The following is a 17,679-nucleotide window of genomic DNA, read 5'->3' as shown; positions in this document are numbered from 1 at the left end:
AAAACAAAGATAAATGTACATATTTAAGCATTTTTGCATAAAAGTATACAAATATATTTTTGTCAGTACTTGGTTTTTTGAAAGGTTTGATAGTGTGCATTAAGATCTTACTAGTTACAATGAGCATAAAGTACATGTGAAACAAGATGAAACCTGGAATTAGTCAAAGTTTTCTTGGTGTGTAAAGATTAAGCATAATGGTTTTTCATTTTCTTTTCTTTTTTTCTTGAACTTCATATAGTCTGTAAGTTGTTTCTGGGGTGTTTGGAGCTTTCTGGAGTTAGTATCCAATTATCAGTGACTGCATATTATGTCTGTTCTTTGTGTCTGGGTTATTTCACTCAGGATGATATTCTCTAGATGCATCCATTTTCTTAAGAATTTCATAAAGTCATTGTTTCTGATAGCTGAGTAGTACTCCATTGTGTAAGTATACCACAATTTTTGTATCCATTCATCTACTAAAGGACATCTGGGTTCTTTCTAGCTTCTGGCTATTATAAATAGGGCTGCTATGAACATTGTGGTACATGTATGTGTCTTTGTTGTATGTTGGAGCTTCTCTGGGGTATATGCCCAGAAGTGGAATAACTAGGTCTTCAGGTAGTACTATGTCCAATTTTCAGAGGAATCGCCAGACTGATTTCCAGAGTAGTTGTATCAGTTTAAAACCCCACCAACAGTGAAGTGTTCCTCTTTCTCCACATCCTCGCCAGTATCTGCTGTCATCTGAATTTTTTATCTTAGCCATTCTGACTGGTGTGAGGTGGAATCTCAGGGTTGTTTTGATTTGCATTTCCCTGATGGCTAATGATGTCGAGCACTTCCTTAGATGTTTCTCAGCCATTCGATATTCCTCAATTGAGAACTTTTTGTTTAGCTCTGTACCCCATTTTTAATAGGGTTGTTTGATTCTCTGGTGTCTAGTTTCTTGAGTTCTTTGTATACCTTGGATATTAGGCCTCTATCAGATGTGGGGTTGGTAAAGATCTTTTCCCAATCTGCTGGCTGCCGTTTTGTTTTCTTGACAATGTCCTTAGCCTTACAGAAACTTTGCAATCTCATTAAGTCCCATTTGTCGATATTTGACCTTAGAGCACGAGCCATTGGTGTTCTGTTCAGGAAATATTCTCCTGTGCCTATGTGTTCTAAGTTTCTCCCTACTTTCTCATCTAATAATTTCAGTGTACCTGGTTTAATGTGGAGATCTTTGATCCACTTGCACTTGAGCTTTGTACAAGGAGATAAGAAAGGGTCCATTTTCATTCTTCTGCATGCTGTGTGCCAGTTGGACCAACACCATTTGTTGAATAGGCTGTCCTTTCTCCATTGAATATTTTTAGCTCCTTTGTCAAAAATCAGGTGCCCATATATGTGAGGGCTCATTTCTGGATCTTCTATTCTATTCCATTGATCCATGTGCCTATCTCTGTACTAGTACCATGCAGTTTTTAGCACAATTGCCTTGTAATATAGCTTGAGGTCAGGGATATTCCCGCAGATGTTTTCTTGTTGTTGAGGGTGGATTTCGCTATTCTAGGTCTTTTGTTATTCCAGATGAAATTGCACATTGCTCTTTCTAAGTCTATGAAGAATTGGGTTGGAATTTTGATGGATAATAGGAATAGAAGAGGGCGAAGAATATCAACTAAGAGGCACAGTAAATATCTTCAACAAAATCGTAGAAGAAAACTTTCCTACCCTTAAGAATGAGATGACCATGAACATAAAAGAAGCCTTCAGAACTCCAAATAGGTTGGACCAGAAAAGAAATTCCTCCCGACACATAATAGTCAAAACTCCAAGTGCCCAAAGCAAAGAAAGAATACTTAAAGCAGTAAGGGAAAAAGGTCATGTAACATATGAAGGCAGACCAATCAGAATCACATGTGACTTCTCAACAGAGACTATGGAAGCTAGAAGAGCCTGGATAGACATCATGCAGACCGTAAGAGAGCACAAGTGCCAGCCCAAGCTGCTATACCCAGCAATACTCTCAATCATCATAGATGGAGAGACCAAGATATTCCAAGACAACACTAAATTTACACAATATCTGACCACAAACCCAGCACTACAATGAATTATAGGTGGAAAAACCCAATACAAGGAGGGAAACTACATCCTAGTAAAAACAAGAAAATACCTAAGTAAGAAAACCAAAAGAAGAAAGACACACAGGCACAATTCTACCTCCAAAAGCAAAAATAGCAGGAAACAGCAACCACTATTCCTTAATATCTGTTAACATAAATGGACTCAATTCCCCAATAAAAAGATATAGGCTATCAGACTGGATAAACAAAACCCAGCATTTTGCTGCATACAGGAAACTCATCTCAGAGACAAAGACAGACACTGTCTCAGAGTAAAAGGTTGGGAAAAAACCTAGACCTTTGTTTAGACTAAAGAGTTGTAGAACCTTGATGGTCTATTTGTTTCACAAAGCTCTCTGTTGGTGGGAGTGAAAAATGGGTATAGTCACAATGGAAATCAGTGTGTAATTTCCCCAGAAGGCTAGAACTAGATTCATTATAACCTGAGGGGACATGGAACTTCAAGAAGAACCTCTGCTTTCTACCCAGTTGGTAAATTGAGTTGTCTCGAGCTTAGCTCTATCTTTTAATACTCAAATTAAATTTTACTGTTTAATGTTTGTTTTAGATACTGGAAACAGGGCTGACAGGATGGCTCAGTGATGAAGAGCACTGACTGCTCTTCTAGAGGTCGTGAGTTCAATTCCTAGCAACCATGTGATGGCTTACAACCATCTGTAATGGGATCTGATGCCCTCTTCTGGTGTGTCTGAAGACAGCTACAGTGTACTCATATAAATAAAATAAATAAATCCTTTAAAAAAAAGAAAGAAAGAAAGAAGTTGGAAACAGGGGCAACCTCTCTTCTCAGTCTTAGTTAAACAGAAACTCTGAAACCACCATTCAAACTATCAATAGTGTCTTTTACCCACATATATGTATGAGACTTTTCCTCAAGAGTACATCCTCATTAAATTTTCATGTAGTAATTCAGTTTCATAGTTAAGGAGGCAACGATATCCATATTCAGGACCAAGTCTTATCAAGATCCTCATGAAACATGACAGGACAATCTAGAGCTTGACTAGCTTTTGGCCTGCACCGTTGTCCCACGCAAGTCGTCTCGCCCGCAAGAACGACGCGGCACACACAGGATCCTTCTGTAGCAAGCTTTAATAACTCTTGAGAGGGAGAGCCAAAGCTATACAAAGCGGAGACACTGAGTGCACCAAACCCTCCCCTTATATAGGGGTTTTGTCTCGCCTCGGATGTGGCGCCTCCTGATGGGCTAGGGCCAAATCATGCGATGTGATGTCAGAAGCGAGCACCCGGGTCTAGGGGCGTGGCTAGGCTTTAGGCGGGCATGCTCTGGTTATTTACCGTTGTTCCTTAACGGAAACCAGCGCCATCTTGCAATGGCATGTAGGGCGGCGCCCCACACACCGTGATTAATTTTATGTATCAATTTGCCTAAATAATTCATATATTTGGTCAAATATTAGTCTGGGTGTTTCTATGAAGGCACCTTTTGGATGAGATTAACATTTAAATTGGTGGAATTTGAGTAAAGCAGTTTACTTCCCTAGATATGAGTGGGTCTCAATCAATCAAAGGCCTAAATGACTAAAGACTAATCTCCCCCAAGTAATCAATAACATCAAACAGATTAATATGTTAAATTCTCAACCTACAATACATCTAAACAATAAGTTCACTGCCAATTAATTAAGATATAAACTGCCCACCTAGACAAGATAAAATCGATCTAGTTCACCTTGATCTGAACCACCCTCCTCTGCTGTCTCCATCTTGAATCTCCCGCTTTCTCCTTCTTTTCCACCTTGCCAAAAACTTTGTCCCTGTCCCACTCTCTACCTTCCAATTGTGTATTGCTTTGACCTAACTAGTGCTAGCCCTCACCTGCATGTAGACATCAACCTACAATGAAGTTTGGGTTTTCTTGGAGAACCCAACTTTAGAACTTTTGGAGATTCCAGAGCCATGGTATACCTGCCAAAGAAAACTGTAGACCAGTGCGGAATCAGTCTAAGATAAAGAAGTATGTTTCAGTCAACAAAGCTGAAAGGGGTTTGAGATCTGAAGAGTGCCTTGACATCAGACATGGATACACAAAGTTTAGGGTCTGTCCAGCTGGTTTTCAGTCTTACTTTGGTGCAATATTTCCTCATTCACTTTTCTTTTCTTTGGAATGGTAATTTATGTCCTATGCCATTTTATGTTGAAGAAAGTAATCTGCTTTTTCATTTTGATTGTAGGTTAAAGTTAAGCAATTATCATAAATATTAGAGACTTTGAACTGTGGACTTGTGTTGAGACTGTGATAGACTATGGAGACATTTAAATGTTGGACTGAATGCTTTTTGCATTGTGATGTGGCTGTAAGCCTTTGGGGACCAGGGAGTGGAATGTGGTAGTTTGAATGAAAATGGCCACAATAGGCTCACAGGTTATTTGAAAGGATGAGTAGGTGTAGCCTTGTGGAGGTGTGACCTTGAAAGAAATGTGCCAGTCATGGTGGCCTACTTTGAGCTTATCAGAAGCCAGACTCAGTGGCTCCCTGCCTGCAGATCCAGATGGAGAACTCTCACCTCCTCTGCAGCACCATGTCTGCCTGTGTGCCATTTCCTGCTATGCTACTTTGTGGTCTTTGAGTTCTCCAAGTCTTCAGTTTTATGGCCCAGGTTTCTTTAAACGGTCTTTTTCTCGACTTCATACACTTAGATATGGGAACTCCCTAATTGTATGGGTTCATGACAAAGTCAATCACCTGACCTCTGGAGACTCTTTCAGGAAGGTAATCAGGGACAGAAAGTTTCTTGTTTTATTCAGTTCTTTCTGAGTCTACATCAACTGAATTCACTGGAAGTCCAGGCCAAAGCAGGTACAGAAGAGTCCTGTAAACCTAAACTCCCAGCATGCAGAACAAGGTGGGGCATAGAAGTGGGAGGAACAAAGATAGATCTGAACTTTCGAAGAAACCTGACTATTATCATGACTTCGGGATGGTGGTCACCAGTAAAAGTCCATTTAGGAGGGATGTAGAGAATAGTTATTTCTTTGATCTGAATGATAGGCACAGTAATTATTCATTAAACTACATATAATTTTATAGATAAAAACAATGTTGAGCAGTCACCTTCCCATGCGAGCAAGTTTTTCGACACTGAGAACATTTAAAATTCTGAAAACATGTGGTAGGGAAAGTGTGCACATCTTGGTGAGTGAAGGAAATAAATATCTGTGAGCTGAAGGGCATTTTGGTTTTTCTTGCATTTAAAGTTGTTTCTACTCAAAAAAAAAAAAGGAAGGGAAAGAATAATAACTAGAGACCTGGTGGGTTACTTGGCTTTTTGTGACTATAACCGAGTACTTAAGGCAGGGTAAATACTTTAAAAAAAGAAAGTTAGTGTGACAGTCAGTAGAGAGTCTATCAGCTTGACAGGCTCTAGAATTAACACACGAGACAAGGCCTTGGAGACACCTGTGAAGAAGTTTCTTAATGGGGTGGATTAAAATGGAACCTATTTTAAGTGTGGGGAGCCCCTTTTGTTCCAACCTGCGTACAAGGAAGTCTGAGGGGAAAGCTTTTGATATCTCCTGCTTGTCATCCCCCTGCTGGTAAGTTCATCTATGTTCCTGCTGTTGATGTCTGATGTCAGCTCTGCCATCCTTTACTAACATCGGAACACAGCTTCTTAGGCCTTCTCACATGAGGCAAAGATGAGTAGCTAGCTCCTCAGGAATTTTCTAGGCCTTCGGTGCCCGTACTGACTGGTTTTGTGTCAACTTGACACAAACTGGAGTTATTACAGAGAAAGGAGCCTCAGTTGAGAAAATGCTTCCTTGAGATGCAGCTGTAAGGCATTTTCTCAACTAGTGATCAAGGTGGAAGGGCCCAGTCCATTGTGGGTGGTGCCATCCCTGGGCTGGTAGATCTGGGTTCTATAAGAAAACAAACTGAGCAAGCCAAGGGAAGCCAGCCAGTAAGTAACATCCCTTCATGGCCTCTACATCAGTTCCTGCTTCCTGATCTGCTTGAGTTCCAGTTCTGACTTTGGTGATGAACAGCCAGGTGGAAATTGTAAGCTGAATAAACCCTTTCCTCCCCAACTTGCTTCTTGGTCATGATGTTTTGTGCAGGAATAGAAACCCTGACTAAGACAGTGCTGTATTGGGACTTGTGAGTGTCAGCCTTGTGAACTAAACCCCTAGTGGGTTCATGGCTTCTCCACTGTAAAGATTATCATTGTTGGACTACCTAGACTATGTGGTGTAAGTTCATCTAAGAAAGCCTCTTTTAATATATATTCATTCTATTGGTTCTGTTCTTCTACAGAACCCCGACTAACAGTCAGCATACAGTGCTAATGATTTAAGGACAATGTACCAGCACTAACTGAACTCTGGTGAGGACCCTGTGGTAGATGAAAAATGGCATCAACCATAATAGGAGCAAATATGGGAAGAAGAGGCCATCACCCCAAGACATAGGACATGAACCTTTGAGGAGCATTTGTATCTCAATCCATAGCATCAGATGCTGACATGCTGAAGGGTGGAGCTGAGAGGTAAATGTTAACTGTACAGGAGAAAAGAACATAGCATGCAGTTCCTCCACCCACAAAAAGGAAAGCACACAGCACCCTCAGATCAAGTGATATATCAGAAGATAAGAGATTTGTACTAGCCAGCTTTGTATTACAATACAATCAGACACAGGATATGTAGAAAATAAAGGTGGTACTGATGATGTATACAGTTAACTCACTGTTTTCAGGCATCTAAAATCCCAAGTCAGTAGATATTACTTTATTTAGCCTCTGGTAAGAATAGCAAGTGGGCTCAGTGGAAGAGCATTCCAAAGCATTTAGTCATACCATAAGCCTGAAACAGAGATAATCTGAGAGGTCGGGCTTTAAAAATGGCCTTTGAGAGCATGTTCCCAAATACCTAAGACTGTCACATAGATAGATTCCTACCTCTTTTCTTTTCTACTTTTTTATTGAAAACAAAACATAGTCCAACCATAGTTTTCCTCTCTATCCAGTTACCTGAGATCTTCCCACTAAACCAACTCCACACCTCTCTCTTTAAAAATCGAACAAATGAAAACAAAAACAATAGAAAATAAAAAAATAAGAAACATCTCTCACACACACACACACATACACACACACACACACACACGCACACACACTGGGGGTGGGGGAAGAAAGGAGAGAAAGGGAGAGAGAGAGAGAGAGAGAGAGAGAGAGAGAGAGAGAGAGAGAGAGAGAGAGAGGAAACCAAAATATACAAGAAAAAGACCAATACAACAACAAGAACAACAACAACAAAAGCCCAAGCAAAGCAGAATGAGACAGAAAAGTTCAAAATATCATTGTGTTAGGTTGTGTTGTCAACTACTCCTGAGTGTGGGGTCTGACCTAAGGTGTGATTAATAAAGCAGGCGAGACCTGAGTGAAGAAAGCTAATGTTCCTTTGCTAACGGATAGCAATTGCACATGGCTTCTTGGTTCGGGCTGGGAGCCCGTGTCTCCTCCTCCCTCTTGACGCTGGGATCCTATCTGGATAGCATCTTGTACTTGCTGCCACAGTCTCTGTGCACCAGTCTTGTTCTTTCTAGAGGGAAACTGTTTTCTTAAGATTCCCACCTCAAAGATCCACAGTACCTCCTAATACTATCTATATTGTACTAATAAGAGCTTGGGCCAACCTTTTTCATATAGACATTCAGAGGACTTTCACATAACCTACAGGAGGATTCATATTGCATTGTGACTGTCGTAGGAGGAAAGAGTGTAGGTACCTACCTGTAAATTTGCTGGCTTGGTGATGGAGAGGCATCGAAGAATCCTCAGATTCTTCCACCTGTTCTGCTGCACAGAATATGGAAGAGAATAAAGAAATATCTAAGTTAGATATTGGAAAAGGAGAAGTCTGTTCTACATATGAGAGCAAATGCTTAACTTTGATTACAAGGTCACTACCACGTGACGATAAAGTTAAGGACCATGCCATCAATGAACACAAATTATGAGGTTTTCTTTTTTTTTTTGCACTGTGGGTGTTTGAATGAGAATGGCCCAAATAGGCTTATATATTTGAATACATGGTCCCCAGTTGTTGGGTATGTTTGGGAAGGATTAGATAGTGTGGTGTGTGTCACTAGAGATGAGCTTTGAATTTTCAAAAGCTTAGGCCATTTCCTACCCAAACCCCCACATACACACTTATGCTTGTGGGTCAGAAATGTGCCAGTGCTGTGCCTGCCTGCCTGCTGCCGTGATGATCGTGGACTTTAACCCTCTGGGACTAACCCCCCACTAACTTTTCTTTATAAGTTGTTTTGGTCATGGGGCCTTCTCACTGCAACAGAAAAGTAACTAAGATTCAGAGCAATGCTTTATAACCCAGATATGAAAAGTCAGACACCGGCATGGATCCTGGTTTAGATGAGAATGGGAAGGAGAGAAGGAAAAAAAGAGGGACTGTGAGGATGTGACAAATGGTGCACAGAGAAGGAGATAAGAACAAAGGCTAACCACGACAGGGAGAAAAACAAGGCCCAGAATTCAGACATCTTGTGAGAATGTGAGCAGGTAGTACGTGAATGATGAATATAATCTTAAATGTCCATTCAGAGACAGGCCCTCCAGATTGTGCTTTTGATTTTGAACAAGCAAGTTTATTAAGGGTATAGCAAGCAAGCATCCAAGAATAAAGCAGCAAACAGCAGAGCACCAGATCACTGACATCATCTGTCCAAAGCTGTCTGGAAAAACTCAAAACTTAAGTCATCAGCTGGAGTCTCTGGTCTGCTTAGAGCTTTCCAGGCAGAATGGCTACTCCTGGGTGAGGCTTGAAAATAGACCTTCCCACCATGTGTATTTTTAGTCATGGGATGGCAGTAGATGAGGCTTTTGCCTTGGAAAGGAGCCTTCAAGTCATCTACATCCCATCTGTGTTCAAGGACACATGTTTTCACTCAAATATAATTTAAAAACTCAGTTCACTCCCCTCTGTTCTCAAGGAAGTGGTATGTTCACTACTATGTTACTTTTAGCTCTGCCTTTTTCCTTCTCACAGGCTAAAGGATGGTGTTGCAGCCCAGCCCCAGCAAGGGGGCTTGGAGAACATATTAGGTAAACACTCTTGGGTCTGAAGGGAGGGTAGGCAATCTCATCTCTTTACTCATTTTCTTGGCTCAAACAGAGCATCACAGCTTACTAAGACAATGGACATTACAGGTGCAGAGCTGTTGCAGATGGTGATAGTGTCTGAGGTCTGGTTGTGTATGGATAAAGTAGAGGGGGGGTGAAAATTAAGGAGCTAAGATGTGGGAAGGGAATTAAAGTGGGCATGGAGATTGCTGAACTGTGGACTGAAAAAGAGAGGCAGATGCTGGGCATTTAGGGAACACCGTATGCTGTGGGGTATGTTGATGACTGGGGGGTGTGAATGACAGCTGAGGGCAATAGGAGAGAAGTGGGAAGTATGTGGTGAATCAGAAGAATAGAGAACGGTCTGATTTCTCCATCTGGCCCAAACAAAATTATGGGCAGTGTTGGTGACCATCTAATAGAAAACAAGCACCTTGCATATGATCATCTGTGTATCTATCTGGAGAGGTATGGGTTCCTTGAAAGACCCAGAGAGTGAATTCTGACCATGACTACTGGAAACTATCTTATCTAAAGCTGTCAGGCAGAGAGTGCAGTCTGACAAAATTCAGGAGAGACAACTTTCAGAAAATTGTTCAAGGCAAACATTGGCCTAAGGCAATTTGCTCTGAATAAAGTTCTTTTTTGTAAAGTCAGTGATGCTACAAATATAGTTAAGGTGTTGTAAGACACAATGTATACCGAATCATCAATCTAACAAGTGCTGTGGGCACTTAACAATGTTTGCTTAGCTGAAGGCAGTAATATGGGAGGAGAAATGTTGGATGCATAGAACTTGATCTCTCTATGACTGTTATGATAGGGATTACAGTTCACACAATGCCCTCTGCCTCCTACTGTGAGCAATTTGGGGTTTCTTTATAAAAATAGTTTGTGAACTTGCAACACAAAGTAATGAGCTTTCGGAAAAGTGAGTTAGCTGAGCAGACACCATTGCATCACACTGTCACCCTGCCACTCTGTCACCCTGTCAGTCACCCTGTCACCCTGTCACTCTGTCACCCTATCAGTCACCCAGTCACCCTGCCACCCAATCACTCTGTCAGTCACCCTGTCACCTGTCAGTCACCCTGTTACCCTATCATCTTGTCAGCCCATCAACCCAGGTGGCTTCTTCCTATGACATTTCTAGCCCGATTGCTTAGAACAGAAACTTCATTTAAATCAATATGACTTTCTGCAATAAAAATCCTGGAGACCATGAAAGGGATCATTAGCAAAATATTGTTGTAATCAGAGATAATATAAAAGAAGTGAGTAATTAGAGTATTAGAGCCTCAAGCAATGATAAAATACACTGGCCTTGAAATGCCTCCTAAGCCTAGAGTCCAGGATGTGGTCAGTCACTCTAGAAAACAGTATCAGGGATGTAGTCAGTCACTCCAGAAAACAGAGTCAGGGATGTGGTCAGTCACTCTAGAAAACAGTCAGGGATGCAGTCAGTCACTCTAGAAAACAGTCAGGGATGCAGTCAGTCACTCTAGAAAACAGTCAGGGATGCAGTCAGTCAGAAAACAGTCAGGGATGCAGTCAGTCACTCTAGACCAGTGTTTGTTTAACCTGTGGATTGAGACCCTTTGGTGGTCACATATCAAATACTTTGCATATGAGAGTCATAACAGTAGAAACATCACAGCTATGAAGTAGCAATGAAAATAATTTTACAGTTGGGGGTCACCACAACATGAGGGACCGTATCAAAGGGTCACAGCAGTAGGAAGGTAGGGAACCAGTGCTCTGCTCTAGATAATCCCTAACTGTTGTGAGGAGAGGGGACAGACTAAGGCTACCTCTAGTAAAGACTAAAATGCTTACTGACACAGCAGGAGGCAAGGTAAACTCCACTTAGCTCTCCTGAGTTATACCAGGGTTCTATGTTTCTGTGTACCTTACTGCTTAGCGTAGACATTTTTGCAACTCTAAAGTTAGGTAACATCTGTGAAAGACACTTTCCCCCAACGGGACAAATATTCTGACAGCAATTACTGACGATTCTTTTGATATAGTTCACCCACAAAAAAAAAATTAGATACTTACTAGCAAGTTCAACAGAAATACCATTTCTTGCTAGATTTCACCTGATACAAAAGTGTTTCTGGCTCCCCAGAATTCAACAGATCTCCTTACAATTTGCCAGATTCCATTGTAGCAAACTAAAGTCCATGAAACAGAGCACATGGTAAACACACCTTTAAATGCATATGCCAGCAGTCTAATGCTCATTTTATTCAGTTGTTTGTTTGAGATAATATCTTAATATGTAACTCTGGCTGTCCTATAACTACTCTCTATGTAAGTGAGACGGGCCTTGAACCTATAGAGGTCTATTTATATATGCCTCCCTCGTGTTAAGATTAAAGGTGTTTACCATCTTGCCTGGAAAAGATGTTATTTGTTTGTATTTCATGTGTATAACTGTTTGCCTATGTGTATGTATGTGCACCACTGATGTGCCTGGTACTCACAGAGGGCCAGAAGAGTTTCCAGAAGTTAGCAGAATTCTTCCCTAATTAATTGAATAATAAGGATGACAAGGAGCCAATCACTGGGCGAGGAGGAGGCGGGCCTTCAGAGTAGAGAGAGGAAGAGGGAACACAGGAGGAGGGCACTTCCTTTTGGACAGAAAGGAGGGAGCTAGTCAAGAAGTCGTCTGGGGACTGTTCGATTTGGTGGCGAAATCTACCAGGATTCACCACCAGAAGATTTCAAACAGAGAATGATTGATGAGTTTAGGATGATGAATTTCGTGCCCAGCGATTGTGTTATCTGTTTATTCTAAACTAAGACTGTCTGGTATTTTCCATTCCGAAGCTACTCAAGGAGAGCCAGAGGGAAAAGAACTTAGATGAGGCGGAATTCAGCCAGACTTGGGGATGGGAAGATTGGGCAAGGACTGAGCTCCAGGAAACAAGCAGAGTACCGGCTTCCAAGAGTACACTCATAGCTGCCGGTGGGGACCAAGCTATCTTGGAGCTCTGGAGAGGCAGAGCGAGCGCTGGTGGGAGAGCCCTTGGCAAGGGGAAACAGGCAGTCTCGATCCTCGGCTATGTACTGAGCTGGAAACAGACTGAGACAGTCAGCCGGTGCCTAGCGTGGATTGATTGGTTTTTAATTATTACATGCAAAGGCAGACCCCCTGTATCCTTGGAGCTACAGGTATTTGTGAGCAATGTACAGGTCCTGGGAACTAAACTTGGCTCCTCTCCAAGAGCAGTCAGCACTCTTAACTACCGAGCCATCTCTCCAGCCCCATCTTCACATTGAGTAAGGGTGTTTTGTGATTCAAAGGCAAAAAAAAATTTAAGAAACCACAAAATATGTTTGTGCTTGTGGCACGCTGTTTCTGTTGTGGCCTAGGTTCGGGAGTGAAGTGTTGGAGAATTTACTCAGGGATCCGATGTAGGATGCATCTAAGGAAAAGTTTCAAAATCTCTGCATGCTAGTGGGATCAGAAGCACATTCCTTGGCTGTCGGTACTTAGTGCTCGATTCACAGAAAAAAGGGTCTGTTATCTTTCAACACAGATCAAAACATGGTCCTAGAAGAGGCAGGAACATATGTAACACAGAATGTCTTGAAGAAGGACCTCTAAGAAGCCCTTCCTTAGCATGAGCAGCAGAGAGACCTGTGGGACCTGGAGCGTTTCCTTTTGAGGAGGGATCTACCTTAAGGGGAAAAAGCTGTATATCTTGGGGGTAAAAGACTATCCAAATACAGATGTCTGATGAGAAAATAGCAATAAAAGGCAATACCAAAATTCAAGCTTAATGCTTAAAATGTGTATTCAGTTTTTTTACGTTTTAAAAATTAAAATTTTTATTTGTGTGTTTTGCCTGTATATCTATGTCTATACCTCATGTGGATGCAATGCCCATCGAGACCAGAAGAGGTAACTAGATTCCCTCATCTACCCCCAAAATTAGAGCCACAGTCAGCTGTTGGATGCCATGGGGGTACTGGAAATTGAACCTGAGTCGTCTGGTACAGCAACCAGTGCACTTAACCATCAGACCATCTTTCAGGTGTTGGGAATTGGCTCTAATGCTTTGTCTTAATTTGGCTCTCAAAAGCTGTGCTTCCAGACCTGAGGGTCCCTGCCCCTGGGCAGGAAGACAGATATGGAACTTTTAGATTGTGTGGACAAGGGACCAGGGAGAGAGTAAGAAGAGAATCACCATGATGAGGAAGACAAGAGAGCAGACAAAGCTATGCCACCATAGGAATCCGGGAAAGTGTCCCTAGGGGCCACTCCCCCATTGTGTCTGGGTTAGCAGATATGAAATACAGATTTTAAAAGATGTTAACTCAGAAATATCGGAGGGAAGTGTTTGCTAGCTGTGTGGAGGTTTAGAACAGCCCAACCATTGAGCTGGTCAAGGTATATCAAAATTAGCTGGTATGTATGTCTTTCATTCAAGAATCAAGCACTCTAAAGATTTTAAGGGAGGTTTAAAGAAGAAAAGGCCAATATCATTAAGAACAAGCCAGAGGGTCTCATCAAAGAAAACAACACACTGTGCAAAAATGAAGCTAACGAGTCATTAAGGCACACTCCTGGCTTTTTGGTGTATTTTGTTTTGCTTTCATTTTCTTTATGGATGCAGGCTCTCTCATAGCCTAGCTTGGCCTTAGTTTCCCCTATGTAGCCAGGTTGTCACTGAACTCCTGAACCCCTATCGAGTCTAGCTAAGGCTTTGAAATGCCTGTCAACTAAATATTTAGTGGAATCAGCTAGGAGCTGTAAAGATGTTTCGATGGCTAGTCACTGTAAAATACAGTTGTTAACAGGAAGGATTGTTCACTCAGAAATGGGGAGAATAAAGCACAAACTGAGAAAACTAAGTCTCAGCAGTATTGTGTCAGGACAGAGGGGGTCAGGTGAATGGGGCTGTGACAGTGAGTGAGAGGAAGAGAACAGCTCAAACCATAGTCTCCCGGCTCCTGTAATACCTGGGAACGCGAGATCAGAGTTCCCTGAACAGAAAGCTTAAGGGAGACTCCAGAACAGCCAGTGCTGAGAGAACCTGCCATTAGAAATGTCAAGAAAGTATGGTACATTCACACAATGGAGTACTATTCAGCTATTAAAAACAATGACTTTATAAAATTCCCAGGCAAATGGATAAAACTAGAGACTATCATGCTGAGTGAGGTAACCCAGTCACAAAAGAACACACATGGTATGCAGCGACTGATAAGTGGATACTAGCCCCAGAAAGCTCTGGATACCCAAAAACCTTTCATATGAAGCTCAAAAAGGAAGGCCAAAATGGATGCCTCAGACCTTCTTAGAAGGGAGAACAAAACACTCGTGGGAGGAAATACAAGGTCAAATAGAGGAACAGGGACTGAAGACAAGATCATTCAGAGGCTGCCTCACTTGGGTATCCACCCCATATGCAGCCACCAAACCCAAGCACTATTGCTGATGTGAAGAAGTGCTTACTGGCAGGAGTCAGATATGAATGCCTCCTCAGAGGCTCTGCCAGAGTTATACAGACACAGCTAAGGATGCTTGCAGCTAACCATCGGACTTAACATGGGGATCCCAATGAAGGAGCTAAAGAAAGGACTGAAGGAACTTGAAAGGGTTTGCAACCTCTTAGGAAGAACAACATCATTAACCTGACAAACCTTCCACACAACTTCCAGGGACTAAAACACCAACCACTGAGCACACATGGGGAGACCTATGGCTCCTGTTGCATATGCAGCAAAGAATAGCAGTGTTTGGCATCAATGTGAGAAGAGGCCTTTGGTCCAGGAAAGGTAGGGGGAGGGGGGATGGTAGTAGGGTGGGGGAAGGGAATACAGAGAGTATCTAATTAAAAAAATGTCACCAGTGGTTAGTGTAGTCACTGTGACAGCCAGAGGTAGTGAGGGTGAAAATATTTTATTTCTACTGCATTCAACTTCTCAAAGAAGTCTCAACAGCAACGTTTTATATCATTTGAAGACAACACCTCATATTTCTGCACAGGTTCAAATTAAAAACTTCCCAAGATATTATGAATAAATGAACTGCATCATACCTGTACTTATTTAGACACATCCCTGGGATAATATTTTATAATAGGGGAGGGTTTTCAGCTTTCCAATTGCTAAATAGAAGAGCAGGTATCTTAAAGTCCACACTGCCAGGTTTCTTTGAAGTTCAACACTTTGAAAAATGCAGGGAGTCCTAATTCAAAGAAACATATGTCTTGTTATTTATTTAATATTTTTAACTGAAGTAGAACAGTCTTTGAAAAACACAACTAGCCACTGTGCCAGACGTAGATAGGTAACAGATGTTTGGAAAGAAAGGCACAAGTCTGCAAGATCTTTTCTAAAGAAGTTGGGGACCGGACATCCATGTGAGCGTTGTATTCTCCCAGGGCTTCCACAGACCATGCAGTTGAAAGTGAAAGTCTTACCATTTGGAAGAAACCCATAACACAGAAACAAAGTGCTGCATAGGGCACTCCTATAGGGTCACCGTGTGATCACTACTGTGGCATTACCATGTGCTCACTACTGCAGGCTCACCGTGTGATCACTATTATAGGCTCACACATGATATTGAATGAGGAAAGTCAATGTTCCTTACGTCTGACCAAATGGTTTCAAGGCGAATGTCTGAATTTACTGTTCCCAGTGAAGTACTAGCAGACTCCTATTGGGTGGTTGGGTGACTAATTCTTGATTTTGTGTACATTTACAAATGTTATCTCCCATTGGACTAATTAAAACAATATGAATGCATTTCTCCCCCACCAGCTGAAATTCTAGGCCAGATCTGTAGTTTATCTGTTAGCTTCTCTCCTTCTATGTTCTTCTGTTTCTCAGCTTTTTTTTTTCCGCCTGGGTTGCCAGGCTCAGTCCTCTGGTCAGCTTCTGGGAAGGCGTAGCTTCATTATGTGTCTCTTTGTGCTTGCCTCTAGAACATGAGAGCTAGTAAGTTCCAAGACTTTTGACTGAGCATTCCACAAGAGTGGAATTTTAAGCATGCATACATTACAGTCCGGACATCATGAATGCTGTAAACCATGCTGAAAGAGAAAAGATTAAATGGGGGAGATAAAATGATGTTTTAAATAAAGCTTACTAATACAGGAATGTGGTTGTAGCTCGGGTGGTACTGTGCTTAATTAGTACATATAAAGCCCTGGGTTTGATCCCCAGAACCATATAAACTGGGTGTGGTGGTGCATGCCTATAATCTTAGCATTTGGAAGGTGGAGGAGAGTGAGGAGTTCAAAGTCATTCTCAGCTATGTAGTGGGTTTGAGGCCAACCTGGAGTATATGAGACCTCGTCTCAGAAATAGAAGTAGGTAACTGTGTACATACATGTATATGTGCACGCACACACACATTGATACAGAACATGTTTCTTTAACATGTAATTCTTAAAGCCTTACAGGAAGAGCAACTGAGCGTGTCTGGGTGGTTTTAGTTCTTGGTTTACACTGTGATACAATAATGCTGATGTCTGACTAGCCTTCCATTTACCTGAAGGTGCTCTGAGAACAGCTTTCACAGATGTGTGCTTCCAATGAGTAGCAGCTTTTCAGCTAGCTGAGTAGTTTAGTTTTCCTCTCCATCAGCTATTGAACAAACATTCTGGCTCACAGCTCCATCTTGTCTAATGTTGCTCGTGTGCTCCAGCAGACCAGTCACAAGGGGCTACACACTTCCATTTTTTATTGTTAATGTATTTGCTGGGGGAGGATGCATAGTAGAAATTCATGTCCTCTAGTCTCTGTGGACTCCAGGCAAGCAAATGATGCACAACATACAGATGGGCAAAGCACCCATATACATAAGATAAACATAAAGTAAATAAACTTTCAGTAGTGAAGGAAAGTGTCCCAGACACTCAGCATCCTGTGTAAGGCTCTGTGCCTATCACCCAAGTTGGAATCTCAGCTCATTCATGTACTGCTTGGATGAGTTACTCTGTGCCCTAGTGTGGTTTTTTTCCCCCTGCAAATTAAACAGTAATTGATCCTACTCCAGGGGTTGTGAAAATTAAATCATTATTTCTGAAGTTCACAATGTAGTTCCAGACATACAATATATGATTTCAGCATATACTTAAGTATATTTTAAGTATATACTTAGATATATTTAAGTAAAGAAGCAGGAGAATTTTCATGCCTCACGCTCTAAGGAGTTGATAAAAGTGTTTGAAATCAGCTGGGTACTACCTACCAAAGCTGGACTTACACAGCCTGTGTGATTTTCCAGACTCCAAAATATGTATTTAAAGAAAACAAATGGTCCTGACAAGTTTGTTTAGAGTAGGTGAAAGTTATGAGTAATCTACACATCCCCCTGCAGGAGCAGAGGTAATTGATCACAAATATCTTAGTTGCTGCTCCTTAGCAATGGGAGAGGTATAAAGCTCAGCTCAGGCTCAGAGGCTGAACTTTACAATAGCAATGAGCAAGTGTAG

General features: G+C 41.7%; 1 protein-coding gene across 3 annotated transcripts in view; it reads right to left on the bottom strand.

Moving 5' to 3' along the window:
* SPATA9 (spermatogenesis associated 9) overlaps positions 1–17,679 on the bottom strand; it is a 60,529-nt gene that overhangs the window by 33,108 nt on the left and 9,742 nt on the right. For 2 of the 3 annotated variants that reach the window (XM_080925789.1, XM_080925788.1), the window contains 2 exons: positions 15,274–16,160; positions 7,871–7,936 (listed from right to left, as the gene is read on the bottom strand). In XM_080925789.1, coding sequence (XP_080781915.1) covers positions 7,871–7,904 — 34 coding nt within the window. In that variant the 5' untranslated portion in view covers positions 7,905–7,936; positions 15,274–16,160. The remainder of the gene's footprint in view (positions 1–7,870; positions 7,937–15,273; positions 16,161–17,679) is intronic. The other variant, XM_080925790.1, reaches the window with a different exon arrangement.

The sequence above is a fragment of the Micromys minutus genome (assembly GCF_963924665.1).
Source record: "Micromys minutus genome assembly, chromosome: 11".
NCBI classification, from domain to species: Eukaryota; Metazoa; Chordata; class Mammalia; order Rodentia; family Muridae; genus Micromys; species Micromys minutus.
The sequence above is the reverse complement of the archived record's forward strand: the minus strand, read 5'-3'. Positions and strand labels throughout refer to the sequence as shown.